We start from the raw sequence: 16,434 nt of genomic DNA on the forward strand, positions 1-16,434 counted from the left end.
CGGGGAACCTCCAAGCTTTGGGGGTGGGAGGAGGCAGCAGAGCGAGGGACTGAGGGACGGCGGCAACTGAGGCGGCGGCGGCTGTTGTGGTGGTGGCGGCGATAGCGGGCGGAGGAGGGGGCGGCGGCGGGGCTTGAGGAGCCGTCGCCGGGAGTTGCTGCTGCTGCTGTTGCTGCTGCTGCCCGGACATGCCGGCCTCCTCCTCCTCCGCTGTCTCGCGCTCCTCCCTTTTGCACGCGCTGCCCCGCCGCTCGGCACCACCACCGCGGAGCCGCCCCCGGCTCGACGCGGATCCTCGCCGCCGCCGCCTCTCACCGCCCGACTCGCCCGCCTCCCTCCCACGGCACACCAGCCAACGTCTCACGGCACACTAGTGTGCCGGGGAACACCGGTTGGGAAACACTGCTTTAGAAGGCTCCAGCTCCTTTTAAATGAAGAAAATTCTTTCCCTTGGTTGTTGCTGCTGTTTTAATATTGACACACATTTTGGAAGAACTTCCCAACATACAATGCGCACTGCAGATCTTTGGAGAATGAGGTTTTCTTTTTGGTCCTAAATATCATGTGGAGCTCTTCACTACAGGAGGATATATGCTTGTTTAGTGCTATTTTTCTAGGGGGGAAAGTGCCAGATCTCACCACGAATGCCTCCCTCGTTCTCTTAGAATGGCAATGGCGCCCACCTGAGAGGTGCCAGTACTGAGTTCTGGCTGAAAAAAAAGCCCTGTGCTTCTTTGAGTTTCCTCCTTTTTTTTATCTGAGGGTCTTGTATGAATTGCTCAGAGCGTCAGCCGGGCTTCCACTGTAGCTTTAAGAAATGCAATGCTGCCCTCTGGTGTCCCACAGGAGCATCGTTTTTTCAGCTCACACCTGTAAGCAGGGTCAGGTGCCACTGGACAAATCTGCACTCCTTCCTTCCTTTTCTTTTTAAGCTGATCTCTAGTTTGTAAGAAGCATATTTGAAACATTCCAATGAGAGGTTGAAATGCACAGCTGTTGTTCATGTAATTCTCACATCCAGCTCTGAAGTCCAGGGAGAGCCCCTGGGCTTGTCACAATGCACTGCCATAGGCTTAGAAGGCAGAATCTGCCCCACACCGAAGCAAGAAGGAGCCAAGGAAAGGCTTTCGCAAGGCTCCCATCTGAAATCTGAACTAAGCGCTTCATAACTTGTGCTCAGGCCCCTATGCAACAGAGCTCTCGTTTCTGTCAGGCAGGTGCATACGTGTGTGTGTGTGTGTGTGTGAATAACCTACTTCTCATGCGGAAGAAAAAGCACACGTTGTGCTCAGGGAGTCTTCTGCTTCCCTGACTGCTGTCCTGCAGTTATGGAGGAGGCTGGGACCAGGGCTGTGGCTTCTTCCCCCGACACCTTGCCTGCTGTGGCTTAGCAGAGGGAGAGTTCTCTTTGTTTTAGCAGGTGGGGAAAGGGGCTGGGTGCTGGGTGCTGGGACCAAGGAGGGAACAGTGTGGGAGAAGCTGGCAACACGATGCCTATAAGGGGGTTGGAGACTTCTTTTGGCTGTGATCTGGTGACCCTAAGCAGCTCTGTAAAAAGAATAAGTGGTCTAGTATGTCTAAGAATCCATGAGAAAGATTATCAGGTATGTTGAGAAAGATCACTGCAAGTTTTGTTATTTCCATATTTTGTTTTACTATGAACCCCTCCAGACGTGTTTATTGAACAGTCATCCTGATTTGCTTACACAAAGCTTATGCAGCAGGTTAAACCATATTGGTCTTTATTGAGCATTTCTTTTCCTTTGTTTGCAGGGTGGGTTGGTTATATTAAAAATTTGTCCTGATTTGCTTGAAGGCTGTTTATACCTTTATAACAGTTTATACTGCTAGTAATTCATTCATCCCACACTTTTCAACTCATTTCTTCATCTGTTTCCAAACTTCAAAAAGTATGAAAACACATCTAATCCCTATTGAAAGTACATGGCTTCCTGCAAAGAATCCTGGGCAGAGTCTTTTTCACTTCACAAAGCTATAGTTCCCAGCACCCTTAACAAACTACGGTTCCTATGATTCTTCAGAGGAAGTTATGTGCATTAAATGTGTGTTGGATATGCTTTAAATCTATGCTGTAGCATTGCCCCAATTCCTTTTGAAAGTGGATTTGTTGTGCTTGGACAACACGGCCCTTTAATCCACTTTAATGATGCAAACATAAATTTCCCAGTATGCACTTGAATCCTTCCTGCAAAATAATGACCATCTGCAGGTGGTTTGCACTACCCCATGGGTGAGTTCCGTGGACCCCCAGGGGTCCCCAGACCCCTAATTGGGAGCCACTTATATAGAATAGTCCCAAGATGCAGGTGATAGCTAGCCAGTTCATGGGAGAGTGTGGGCGAGCAGATCTGCTCATTTCAGTTTCTTGTTTTTCTGGTTGGAAGTTCACCTCACCATATTTCTTCTTCAATTTGCAATTATTATTTTTTTAAAAAGAACCCTCATGAAAATTCACCATCATGTTAGCATGCATTTCTTCTAATGTACACATTTTTGTGTGGAAATTTGTTGAATACGTTTTTGCAAGCCATTTTCTCTAATAAAATGCATTTACCCATGTTATTTTCATTTATATGCACGTTGCTCTAATACATGCATTTTGGTTCCCATTTTTCGGTTGAAGACCTGCATCACAAAATTCAGAGAAAGGTGACTTTTGAAGGATAGCTGTTTTGTTTGACGTATTTGTTTCAGGAAGTGCAGATTAGATAGGTTTGCATTAAAATGCAACCTGAACCACATTGCTCCCCCTCCCTAGGTCAGAGGTGAGATTTTGACATGGCTGTTTCATACCTAAGGCTCACAGCCACCTCACTGCACTAGCTCTTTCCCAGAGCTACATACAGGTTCATGTGAGCAGCATTTGTTTCTGTGTAGCATTCCCATGATGTTGCGGAATTCCACAGATTCAGCACTCCAGGTACAGACTTCCAGCTGTTTTCATTTTAAATCTATATTCAGGGGTCACTTCTCCCCTTCATCCCCCCCCCCCAGCAAAAAAGGCCATTTCAAAATCAGTTACTCCCAAGCTAGGATGAAACCATTTATAAGAAGCAAAGCAGCACAATTGTCAAGGACAGAGGAAAAAGAAAACCATCCCAGCCAAAAATATTTATAGAGCTATAAATCAACCTGTGAAATAAAACCAGCATTAATGCCTTTCCTATTGGCTAGGATTTACACATCCAGCATTTCTGAATGATCATGTCTTAAGAGGCACACAAATCTTTCCAAGAGTCATAACACAATCTCTAAAACTAAAACAGAAAAAGGAGAATTCCTCTCTCTCAGCCCCAAAGGCTCCTCTGAGCACATTTTTTCACATAATAAAAAAATTGTACAGGGTCCTATTTATTCAGTGGCTGCAATTTCTTTCCTGTGTTTATATGACTTTTCCATTTCATTTCTAGGTTCTACATTGAAAGCATATCCTATCTAAAGGATAATGCTACCATTGAGTTGTTTTTCTTGAATGCCAAGTCCTGTATTTACAAGGTAAGGCCTTGACACTTTTTCTTCATGTCGCTGCCATTGTAATTCAACCTTTCTTTAAAAATAAGCTCTGCCAGTTTGTACCTCCTTGGGCTATCTGTGATTCTCTGCCTATATATCTGCCTGCCTGCCTTTACCTGTTGGGAGCCTCCCAGAGTGGCTGGGGAGACCCAGCCAGGTGGGCGGGGTATAAATAATAAATTATTATTATTAATATTATTATATTATATTATATTATATTATATTATATTATATTATTATATTATATTATATTATATTATATTATATTATATTATATTATATTATAATTATAAACACCTGCCTCTCAGACATCTGTTAATTCTGAGGGATGCTGCCTCTCCCTAAGCTAACAATCATAGTAACAAACCATAGAATCATAGAGTTGGAATAGACCACAAGGGCCATCGAGTCCAACCCCCTGCCAAGCAGGAAACACTTCTAATTTGGAGAAGTATTGTTTTCTAGGTAAGGAGAAAACACCATCTCCTTGGATTGCCAGATGGCGGTCATATTCTTGATCATATGAGCTAATCTGTAAGAAACAATTCTGTTGGTTCAGGAAGAGAATGTACTCTCAGCAGTGCAGACGTCTGGACTCCATACTTTCAAAATCTCCAGTTTTCTGAGTGTGAATAAATCCCTTTTGTTTGTTTGAAGTGGGATGTCAAGATGGTTGCTAAATGAGGGATTTAGCTCTGTTGTGAGTCGTTAGAATTCCTTTGAAGGCATCCATCAGAAGAGGGCACCCTTGCCTCTGAGTTGCGTGTGAGGACTGGGCAGTCGTTCCCAGATGTTTACTGGGAGGCGTGCGAGTTTCTTGAAACCTTGCCATATGCACCAGAACAAAAATGGTTACATACAATGCTGATGAAACGGTTTCTGTCCAAGTTCTTGGCCTTATGGATGTTTGAAAAGGAAAAGGAAAAAGCCACTGGACTGTTGTTGCTGGTTACTTGGATAAAACAAAACAGTCCCAAGTGCAGAACATTGTGCAAAGTTTTGACAGATGACCAGGCTCCCTGGCTTGAAGCTGGAATACCCTAGGCTAAGGGCCACAGCTGCTTTGTGCTGTGAGACAAAATAAATGCCCAGAGGGGAAGGAAAGCTGCAGAAGCAGAAAGGTCTTCTGCGGACACCCAGGGCTGCTTCACACATGGCATCTGCAGGGTCTCATCTCCTCCTCCTGCTTAACTGCTAGACGGACATGTGAACTCACTCCACCAAAAAGCATATTGTTTGAGCTGAGATGGGAGTTCTGTTTCTAGCATGAGACGAGCCATTCATACCCCCCCCCCAAGTTTTGCATGGTGCTGTAGTCATCATTTGACAAAAATCACATGGCTCTTTATGGCATGAATTGAACTTACCTCTTGGTAAAGTCATAGAAATGTAGAGTTGGGAGGGACCACGAGAGTCATCTAGTCCAACCCCCTGCAGTGCAGGAATCTTTTATCCCACGACCCTGAGATCAAGCATCTCCTTCTCTACCAACTGAGCTGCCGCAGTCCCTCTTGGTTTTTGAGGTATATTATTGTCCTTGGGAGGATTGGTGTTGCCACTGATTTTGTATGGCAAGCTGTGTGCTTGAACCTGTGCCTGCATCTCCTGTTTCCTGATGTTTGTGTGTTAAAATTTTCAATGAAAAAAAAGGGAGGGGGAACAGCACCTTCAGGGGGTGGGAGTGGAATCATAGCGGCATAATTTGGGAGGGATCTTGGGGGTCATCTAGTCCAGTGTTTCCCAACCGGTGTTCCGCGGCACACTAGTGTGCCGCGAGACGTTGCCTGGTGTGCCGTGGGAGGGAGGCGGGCGAGTCGGGCAGCGAGAGTCGGGGCGGCGGCAGTGAGGAGAGGCCGCCCAGCACGGGGCTCTCGCCGTCTGCCTGCCTGGCTGCCTGCGTGGCGCTGATGTCACGGGGCTGTAACGTGCCCCACATAGGCACACGCGGGGCGGCGAGCGAGCTCCCTCCCACATCCCATCGCCGCTCGCTTCGGCCGGCCTACTGGGCTGTCGCAGGCGGAAGGCCTGCGCATGCGCGAGGTTTTCGCGCCTTCGGGATTCCCTTCACGCCTTCCTCCTCCCGGGTCCTTGAGAGCACGGGAAGCGGCAGCACGAGACCGGCGTTGAGCCTGGTAGGTATTGCGCTTGCCAAGGCAGTCATTTGGGAAATGAAAACTTGCAAAGCAAGCAACCAGTTCAATCTGAAGTACGTGTATGCTTAATATCCTGTATCTGAAACCTGTTCTGCCCCCTCCCCCACACTTGGTGCCATTTTCATCTACACATGCAGCAGAGTAAGTTGACCCAGAATAGTACCAATTCAGATGGCAGATGGGAGAATGACAGTGCTGAATGCTTTCCCATGTAGAACAGTCCCTGCAAATAAAAACCTAGCATATTTGGAAGAGGGATGCTAGCCTAACCATTACCTTCTATGCTGTTACTATTTTTTTATTTTTTTTTTTTACATAAGTAAAAAGTGACCTTTCCCCATCTGGCATGGTGATGTGCCTCGAGATTTTTTTCATGAAACAAGTGTGCCTTTGCCCAAAAAAGGTTGGGAAACACTGATCTAGTCCATCCCTCTGCTCAGTGTAGGATCTGCAGTGCAGGATGCAACTGCAGCATCTCTGACCGGTGGTCAGTCAGCCTCTGCTAACATGCCTCTGGTGAAGGAGAGTCTATCTTTTCTGGGGCAGTCTCTTTCACTGTCAAGCAGCTCATATCGTTACAGTTTTTCTGAATGTTTAGTCAAAATCTGTTTCTCTGCCATTTCCACCCATTGTTTCCATGCTTGCCCTCTGGAGAAGTGGAGAGTATCTTCTGCTCCATCTTTGCATGGCAGCTTAAAAACTGATATCCTGCCCCACCTTCTCCTGCCTCTTCTTCAGGCTGACATTCCCAAGTTCCTTCAGCCGTTCCTCAACAGACTTGGGTCACTTCCAGATGGCCAGTTTATTGAGCGTTCATGCTGATTTATTTGCTTATGTGATGTTGTGTCGAGCCTTTCCAGTCCACCTTTCCGTCACTTTGCTTACTGTCGAAAGTTCAAACTGGGGAGGGGGTGGGTTGATTGCTGAGGAGTCCAAATCCACTTTAATTACACGGCCTGAATTTGCAGATATGCCATTGAATCCGGCCTATAAAACAGCTGCCACCTTGGTCTCCAGATGCCAAACCATCCAGAAATATTTCTCCTCTGGATGTGTTCCAATTAGTTTATGTCCTTCCAAAAAACTGCTGCCCAAAACTGAAGAGAGCGCTCCAGATGTGATCTGACCAGCACAGAACAGTGGAACCAATAGCAATCCTGATCAGTACCCCTGTAGCTGTTTTCCCTTTTTTAAATTAAAAAAAGGTACATTAAATGTGTTCCTGCATTTCATGTATTGTCTAGTTAGGCCTTGAAGTTTAAAAGAAGTGACTCTTGGGTACAACATAGACCTAGTTTTTAACGCAGGGAGGCAGCACCCACACATCTCTTCCACCCTCTCCAAATGGCACCCCACTCACAGCCAAATGGCCGCTCACAGGTAAAGGTCCGTGTCCATTTAAATAAATCCATTTGGGGGCCTCTTCAAACTTCTCCTTGCTGTAGAGCTCTGGTTTTATGAAGTCAAGGCCCATAGTCCTTCCCATTTCCATTTGATTGATACTTATGGATGCTGCTCAGGTAAGTTGTTTGCAACGTCCATCACAAAGAAGTTTCTGAGAAAAGATGGCTTTGTAGGTAAATCTCAGCAGGAGGTGAGGCCCTTCTGAATCTGATTCCTTGCTTTGTCACACAGCCCCCCAGCATGCCTTGGGGAAGGGGAATGGTCAATTTACTCAATGCCATGGCTATACTGTGGGAACTATCAGGTTTTCTTTCTCCCAAGGTGTTTGTGAATGGGCTGCCTTGTACTGCACTCATTAGCTCTGCCTGCAGTGCAAATTAATAACAGCGCCTTTTCTCTTATCTGTCTGAACTGTTAAGCTTTCTAGCACCACAAATAACAATCCGGTGGCTACTCAAAGACAAAGAAATCCAGGAGGAGGGGGGAGTATTGTAGTCTCTGGTACAAATTTGATTTTTGATACAAACTCCCTTTCATACCTGGGACTCCATCTCAGGATAATAATAATATCTTACAGTGTCCTATTGTGAATTACTGAGATAATGTGTGGTGTGAACCCTCTAAAGCTTTCCCCCACCCTTATAAATATGTATAGATCTAGATTATTAAATTATTATTTTCATTGCCATTATACATATTCACCTCATATTTATGTGACTTTGCTTTCAAGGCTTCTGCTAGATATAATACTGAAATTACTAGCAGTTTATGTTACACTTAAGCACAAAGTGAAACCCCATTCACATTCAGTCATGGTGTTTTGCTAAAGATTTTGGATGTGGTAATCCAACACAGGCAGAAAAATTCATGCAGCTGATCATGCAGAAATGGGACCATAGTAAATGTACATAGTGCCCCTTCATAGAATGATAGAATTGTAGAGTTGGAAGGGATCCCAAGGGTCATCTATTCCAACCCCCTGCAATGCAGGAATCTCAACTAAAGCCTCCAAGAGAGATGGCCGTCCAAGCTCTGCTTAAATGCCTCCAAGGAAGGAGACTCCACCACCTCCTGAGGTTCCACTGTCCAACAGCTCCTACTGTCAGAAAGTTCTTCCTGACGTTTACTCAGAATCTTCCTTCTTGTAACTCGAAGCCATGGGTTCGTGTCCTACCCTCCCTCTTCCATGTGACAGCCCTTGAGATACTTGAAGGTGACCATCATATTTCCTCTCAGTCTCCTCTTTTCCCAGCTAAACATACCCAGCTCCTTTGGCCATTCCTCATAAGGCTTGATTTCCAGACCTTGGATCATCTTGGCTGCCCTCCTCTGCACGTGTTCCAGCATGTCAACATCCCTCTTAAATTGTGGTCCCAGAATTGGACACAGTATTCCAGGTGGGGTCTGACCAATGCCGTATAGAGTGGTAATATTACTTCCCTTGATCTGGACACTATACTTCTGTTGATGCAACCTAGAATAGTATTAGCTTTTTTTTGCTGCAGCATCACACTAACTCGTGTTAAGCTTGTGGTCCACCTAGATCCTTTTCTCCAGTCTTTTAAGGTTATTTTGAATTCTGAATTCTGCCTACTGTGGCATTAGCTACCCCTCCCAGTTTGGTATCATTGGCAGATTTAATGAGCATTCCCTCAATTCCTTCATCCAAGTCATTTATGAAAATGTTGAACAACAATGCAGCACCCCACTTATCCTTTTTTTCCGGGATGATGAAGAACCATTAATGAGCACTCTTTGGGTTTGGTTCATCAACCAGCTACAGTTCATGGTGAGTTCTGGCACCTATTTTCTAGAAAAATACAAGAATATCATGGGGGACATTATCAAAAGCCTTACTGAAATCAAGATACACTATGTCCACAGCACTGCCTGAGCCACTAAGATTGTGAGACTGACACTTTTGGGGAGGATAAGTCTATCAGTTGCTGTCAGCCATTTTAGAAGCCCTGCTCTGCCTCCTTGAACTGTGGAAGCCATGCTCTGCTTCCACAGGGGGAGGCAGCAATGCTTCTGAATCCCAGTTGCTGGAGACCTCAGGAGGGGAAGGGGCTCTTGTGCCCACGCCCTGCTTGCAGGTTTCTCTCAGGCACCTGGTTGGCACCTGGGGGAACTGGGGGCTGGTCTAGGTGTGCCTGACCTAGCAGACTCTACTTACTTTCACATTGGCAACTCTTGGCCGAGAGTAACTTTGGACATGTTCCCCTGGATGTTCATGACTAAGTCTGCAAATCTCCCCTTCTTCCGTTCTTCTTTGGGAGGGAGAATTGTGTGAGATGCACATGCTCAGCTTTGGACTGAACTCACTTGAGCTGCTTCTCACCACTTTTGTTTCAAAAGTCTCTCTGAAGCTATGGTGTGTGGAGATTGAAGATGCAGGCAAACAATAGTTTTTCCCTAGGCTTGAAAATGTAGTCATGGTATATATGCTCACACCACATTTGCCTCTAAAAAAGAGTTGTGCAAGTTTTTGTAGTCACCCTGCCCCCCCCAAACACATTCCCTACAAAATCTGTTTGACCAAAGGCAGCATCATGACAAAAGAAATTGTGCAAACCACGGCAAATTAATCTATGCTCTGAAAAACTGCCTTTATCCTTCCTAATAGCAGTTCATAAAGTAGCATCTCAAAAGCTACCCTTAGCAATTTGCCTAATAATTTTGTAAAGTTAATTGCTAACAAGTGCTAACTTGTGGCTTCCTTACTGAATTCCTATATGGAAAGGGGTCAAGTCAAAGCCCATGCTGGGAAAAACCTGCTCCCAGGGACACTCGCATGCATGAAGAACTCACATATATAGCAGAGTTCTTAATGAAGTGGCTGCTTTGTCGCTCAGCAGCTGAGTGGCAGGAACATTTCATTAGTATACCAAGAGGGAAGCTGACTTGGGCATGGAGCCAAGAGGGTAATGGGACATTGCTGTGCTTGGCTGAATTGAAGGAGTAGGTGGAGAGGAACAACCCTTGGGCTGAATCAGCACTGATTCTCAAAACAGAGATCCACTGACTCTGTTGGGTGGTGATCATGTGGCAAGTGTGGTTAATGCCCTGTGTTGGATTCCAGTGAAAAGCACCTTTGGGGATCCTTCCAGGGAAGCTTAGGCTGTGGTATTCCTGCTTTTGAAAGATGAAGATTAATACATGACCATTGTAAAGCCATTATGATTTGATAGTATGTTTTTGCTCATAAGCTGCTTCACGTACCATGTGAGTGGCAGAGTGCAGCATATAAATAGCTTTAAACAGGGAAGTCCCTGCCTTCCTCTCATGAGCTATTTTAGCCTTAAGTTTTATTGACTCACCGCTGCTTAGTGCAATAAAAGCTAAAGCCACCCTTGACAGAATGAGCTGGCTCCATCTGTCTGTCCTCCTCTCTCCCTACCATTCATACTATTCATACCTAAAATCCCCACCCATAACCATAGACGATTATGTAAGAGAAAAGGGTTACCTGCCCTCAATAAGTAAGTACAGCCTTTCCTTCCTTTGTTGTTTCCCTATTTTGAGATGGAAGCATTAAAATTACACTAAAACACTGTGGCATTGTATGGTTTGGTGAATGAATGGGGAACTTGCAGCCTTCCAGATGCTGCTAAGCTCCAACTCCCACCATTCCTGACCACTGGCTGTGCTAGCTGAGGCTGATGGGAGTTGGAGTCCTACACCACCTAGAGGGCCACAAGTTCCCCTTCCTGGTTTAGTGACCATAAATTGCACTGGCCTGCAATAGTATGGCGCTGTGGGTTAAACCACAGAGCCAAGGACTTGCCGATCAGAAGGTCGGCGGTTCGAATCACTGTGATGGGGTGAGCTCCCGTTGCTGGGTCCCTGTTCCTGCCAACCTAGCAGTTCAAAAGCACGTCAAAGTGCAAGTAGATAAATAGGTACCACTCCAGTGGGAAGGTAAACAGCGTTTCCGTGTGCTGCTCTGGTTTTGCCAGAAGCAGCTTAGTCATGCTGGCCACATGACCCAGAAGCTGCACGCTGGCTCCCTCGACCAATAAAGTGAGATGAGCGCCGCAACCCCAGAGTTGGTCACAACTGGACCTAATGGTCAGGGGTCCCTTTACCTTTACTTAAGGTTGCCAAGTTGCAACTTGGAGATCCCACCTGCCCATTTGTGGACATCCAGTGAAGCTGAATGCTGAAAGATTGAGGACAGATAAAAGGAAGTCTCCACCCCCATCGTTCAGCCTGGACAATGAGATCCAGCACCAAGGGCTTTCTGGCAGTTCCCTCATTGCGAGACGTGAGGGTACAGGGAACCAGGCAGAGGGCCTTCTCGGTAGTGGCGCCCACCCTGTGGAAAGCCCTCCCATCAGATGTCAAGGAAATAAGCAGCTATCCTATTTTTAGAAGACACCTGAAGGCCGCCCTGTTTAGGGACGTTTTTAATATTTAATGCTGTATTGTTTTTAACACTTGATTGGGAGCTGCCCAAAGTGGCTGGGGAAACTCAGCCAGATGGGCGGGGTATAAATAATATATGATGATGAAGAAGAAGAAGAAGTAGTAGTTCTTCACCCAGCACATAGATGAACTCTTGAATTCATTCCCACAAGAGGCAGTGATGGCCACCCACTTGGGTGGCTTTAAAAGAGGATTGGGCCATTTCATGAAGGGTGCAGCTGTCAGTGGCTGCTAGACATGATGGCTGGAGGCAGGATCCTTCAGTGCCACTTGCTGGAAACTGCCAAAGGGGAGGATGCTGTCGTGCTCCTGTTCTGCTTTCCCACAGGCACCTGGGGGGCCACTGTGAGAACAGGAGGCTGAACTCGATGGCCCATTGGCCTCATCCAGAGGGCTCTTCTTATGTTCATTTGCTGCTCTGCTGCTGCAAAGAAGAATGCAGCTGTGGTCCTTCCACCTCCTGCTCTTCCTCTGTTGCCTGGCATAATTGTTTTAGAAGTGTCCTAAGATATTCTGCTGCCTGTGGCAAAAACACCACCACCACCACCAAGATGGGACCCTCTATTCCATGTACAGAAGCAGTTGATGAAACCATGTTCTCCACCATACCTGAGAGCACACACAGCTATGTCCCCCCAAAACTTGCAACTGCGCCAAGCCCACACCCCATCTCTAAGCATTTCCTGCCAGGAAGGAGGGGAAGATGAGCAATGTGACCAGCATACTAAGGGGTCCAAGTTTTGGGGTGCTCCACTGTTAAAGAGGATCTCTAGAGCAGTTACCTGGCAACCTCATTTCCAGCTGTGCGTGGTGGACTGCCAAGCTGAACCATTCCCAAGTATATGGTAAACACACATTTTCTTTGGCCTGCTCTGCCTTCAGCTTTCTTATACTTCCTGAATGCACCTCATTAGTAAAACCAAACGCACGTTTTGGCCAAAGGCATTTTTAAAGCCAAACATGCACAAGAATGGGAAAGGATAAAAAAAAAAAGGAGAAAGCCTCTTTGTTAAAGGCTCACTTCTGGATCTGGCTGCCGTGGATTGTGATAGAAGACTTGAGTGAGAGCATTATTTTAGCAGGCTGGCTCTGGCGCTATAGCAGCAGGAGACCAGAGCACCTGGCTAAGGGCTGTTGCTCCATATTTGCCAGGGGCAGCAGACTCAGTGCAGTTATTGTGACTTGTGAAATGAGGTGTGTCATTCACTTGAATGGTGTGCATTATTGCATTTATCTGAATTTAGATCGTGGGTGTTTCATGTCTTTTTTTCTTTCCAAGCAAGTTCAAATAATTCAAACAAAAGTTTAAGTATAGAAAGCCAGCAGGGGCATGCAAAGTAACAATTTGGAGGTTAGATTCCTCCGTTGGAGGAACTGGGACCTGCTCCAACTCCAGTCCTGACAGCAGCTCATGGGAACCACAATGAAAATACTTGACTATTAGTACAGTATAAAAACAGGCCAATAAATACAGATTTAATTCATGTGTGACTGTGAGACACTCATCAAAATTGCAATGTGCGAAGGAATTTTGTGATGGTGATGGAGCTTCTGGCAGTGAGTGGCTAAGTTGTCTGAATGTAGAGTACCCCTGCAGAGGGGCAGAGTACACCGAGAGACCACTGGCTCCCATTGGCCAAGCTGCTCTGATTGTTGAGATTGGGGGTGGCAAGGTAGTGAGAAGGCAAGAAGACGGGGAGCTAGTCTCAAACATTTGTTGGGGGAGACCTAGGTTTTTTTGGGGGGGTTATTTGTCCTGTCTTCACTCTTTTTAAGATGGAGGACCGCTGTAGCCACCCCCAACGACACGTTCTCAAGATGGAGGGGGAGGGAACAGCTGCAGTCGCCTGCAGTTCCTGCGCAATATTTGCCATCTTGCCAAAGGTTGCAGGCAGCTTTACCTGCAGCAATTGCATGTTGATTGCCCTCTTAAAAGACAAAGTCCAGCAACTGGAGGAACGTGTAGCTACGCTCCAAAGAATTAGAGAGCTGGAGCTCTTCTTGGAAGCAACAGAGCACACCGTCTCCACCAAGGAGGAGACAGGGGACTCCCCTGAGAAGGAGGCTAGTTCACCAACACAGGTGCTAGATATATGGAGAAACGTGACTCAAAGAAGTAGGAGGCCCAGGGTTCGCTCTGATTGTTTAGAAATACACCATCGCTTTGAGGTCCTCTCCCCTAGCATGGAAGACGAAGAGCAGACTCCATTTGAGGATCTCTCCCTCATTACAGTCGGTCAGGTATATGAAGACGAGCAGCAAAGTCAGTCCTCAGGGAATGTGCAGGCGACCTTGGAACGGACAGCTCACGGAAGAACCCCGACCAAACCTAAGAGGAGGCGTGTAGTGGTGATAGGGGATTCCCTACTGAGGGGAACAGAAGCAGTGATCTGTGGGCCTGACAAGATGTCTCGGGAAGTGTGCTGTCTCCCCGGGGCTAAGATCCAAGATGTAACTGAACGACTGCAAGGAATCATAAAACCCACTGACAAATACCCCTTCCTCTTGGTTCATGTGGGAACCAATGACACTGCAAGCAATAGCCTCCAGAAGATCAAAAGAGACTACGAGGCTCTCGGCAGGAAATTGAAGCAACTAAATGCACAAATTGTCATCTCATCTGTCCTCCCAGTTGAATGACGTGGCCCAGGGAGAGAGGGGAAAATGGTGGAAGTGAACAGCTGGCTTCGCAAATGGTGTGAACAGGAATGGTTTGGATTCTTAGATCACGGACTGCAGTTTCTTGAAGATGGACTTCTGGCAAGCGATGGGCTGCACCTCACAACGGTTGGGAGAAATGTTTTTGCCAAAAATCTCAGAAACCTCATCAGGAGGGCTTTAAACTGACTAATGTGGGGGAGGGAGACAGTGCTCCTGAAGGTAGGAGTCTATCAATTGATGAAGATGATAATCCAAATGTCATAGACCAAATGGAGCAAACAGCATGCAGACCTAGTGGTGGGAGGAAAAAATCCTTAAATAAGAGACACGGGGGAATGATTAATGGACTTCAATGTCTGTACACTAATGCGCAAAGCATGGGAAATAAACAAGATGAGCTTGAGCTCTTGGTACAGCAAACTAAATATGACATAATAGGCATCACTGAAACCTGGTGGGATAAGTCCCACGATTGGAATGTAATAATGGGGGGATACAATCTATTTCAGAGAAACAGACCAGTGGCATTATATGTCAGGGATGTGTATACCTGTGAAGAGATCCAAGATTAAGAACCTCAAAGCCAAAGTGAGAGCATTTGGGTCAAAATTAAGGGAGAGAAGAATAACAGTGACCTCATTGTGGGAGTTTACTATAGATCCCCAAGCCAAACGGAGGACATAGATGATGCCTTCCTGGAACAGATGGCCAAGCATGCAAAAGGAAGGGAGATAGTAGTAATGGGGGACTTCAATTACCCGGATATTTGTTGGATGTCAAACTCAGCCAAGAGCATAAGTTCAAACAGATTCCTCACTGGCCTTGCAGACAACTTCATTGTCCAGAAAGTGGGAGAAGCAACAAGAGGAACAGCCATTTTAGATCTGGTCCTAACCAATGTTGATGACCTGGTTAGTGGGGTAGAAGTGGAAGGATCATTAGGCGCAAGTGATCATGCTCTTCTGAAGTTTACTATACAGCGGAAAGGAGCAGCCAAGCATACTAGGACTCAATTTCTTGACTTTAAGAAAGCCGACTTCATAAAACTTAGGGAAGTGTTGGGTGAGATCCCATGGACAGTAATACTAAAAGGAAAGGGAGTTCATGATGGCTGGGAGTTTGTTAAGAGGGAGATAGTAAAAGCACAACGTCAGGCAATACCAATGAGACGGAAACATGGAAGGTGCCTAAAGAAGCCAGGGTGGCTATCTAAAGAACTTTTAACTGAGTTAAGATTTTAAAAGGATGTGTACAAAAAATGGAAAAGGGGGAAAACCACCAAAGAGGAATTCAAACAAATAGCCAGCACGTGTAGACACAAAGTCAGAAAAGCTAAAGCACAGAATGAACTCAGGCTTGCTAGAGAGGTTAAAAGCAACAAAAAAGGCTTTTATGGGTATGTCCGTAGCAAAAGGAAGAACAAAGAAACAGTGGGGTTACTCAGAGGAGAAGATGGTGAAATGCAAACAGGGGACACAGAAAGGGCTGAACTCCTCAATGCCTTCTTTGCCTCAGTCTTCTCCGATAAAGAAAAAAATGCCCGACCTGAAGAATTTGGAGCAAATGATTCAGCAGAGGAAACACAGCCCAGAATAACTAGGGAGATAGTACAAGAATACTTGGCTAGTTTAGATGTATTCAAGTCTCCAGGGCCAGATGAACTGCATCCAAGGGTATTCAAAGAACTGGCAGGTGTGATCTCAGAACCACTGGCAGTCATCTTTGAGAATTCCTGGAGAACAGGCGAAGTCCCGGCAGACTGGGGGAGGGCAAATGTTGTCCCTCTTTACAAAACGGGGAAAAGAGAGGACCCAAATAATTATCGCCCAGTCAGTCTGACATCAATACCAGGGAAGATTCTGGAGCAGATCATTAAGCAAACAGTCTGTGAGCACCTAGAAGGGAATGCTGTGATCACCAATAGTCAGCATGGATTTCTGAAAAATAAGTCATGTCAGACTAACCTGATCTCGTTTTTTGACAGAATTACAAGCCTGGTAGATGAAGGGAACACAGTGGATGTAGCCTACCTTGATTTCAGCAAGGCATTTGACAAGGTGCCCCATGATATTCTTGTAAAGAAGCTGGTAAAATGCGGTCTTGACTATACTACCACTCAGTGGATTTGTAACTGGCTGACTGACCGAACCCAAAGGGTGCTCATCAATGGTTCCTCTTCATCCTGGAGAAGAGTGACTAGTGGGGTGCCACAGGGTTCTGCCTTGGGCCCGGTCTTATTCAACATCTTTATCAA

General features: G+C 46.1%; 1 protein-coding gene across 7 annotated transcripts in view; it reads left to right on the top strand.

Annotated features, from left to right (window-relative positions):
* Positions 1-16,434, top strand: part of FRMD4A (FERM domain containing 4A) — a 449,083-nt gene that overhangs the window by 337,740 nt on the left and 94,909 nt on the right. For all 7 annotated transcript variants that reach the window (XM_081210651.1, XM_081210652.1, XM_081210650.1 and 4 more), the window contains exon 5: positions 3,432-3,516. In XM_081210651.1, coding sequence (XP_081066777.1) covers positions 3,432-3,516 — 85 coding nt within the window. The remainder of the gene's footprint in view (positions 1-3,431; positions 3,517-16,434) is intronic.

Source organism: Podarcis bocagei (assembly GCF_964188305.1).
Source record: "Podarcis bocagei genome assembly, chromosome: 10".
Classification (NCBI taxonomy): domain Eukaryota; kingdom Metazoa; phylum Chordata; class Lepidosauria; order Squamata; family Lacertidae; genus Podarcis; species Podarcis bocagei.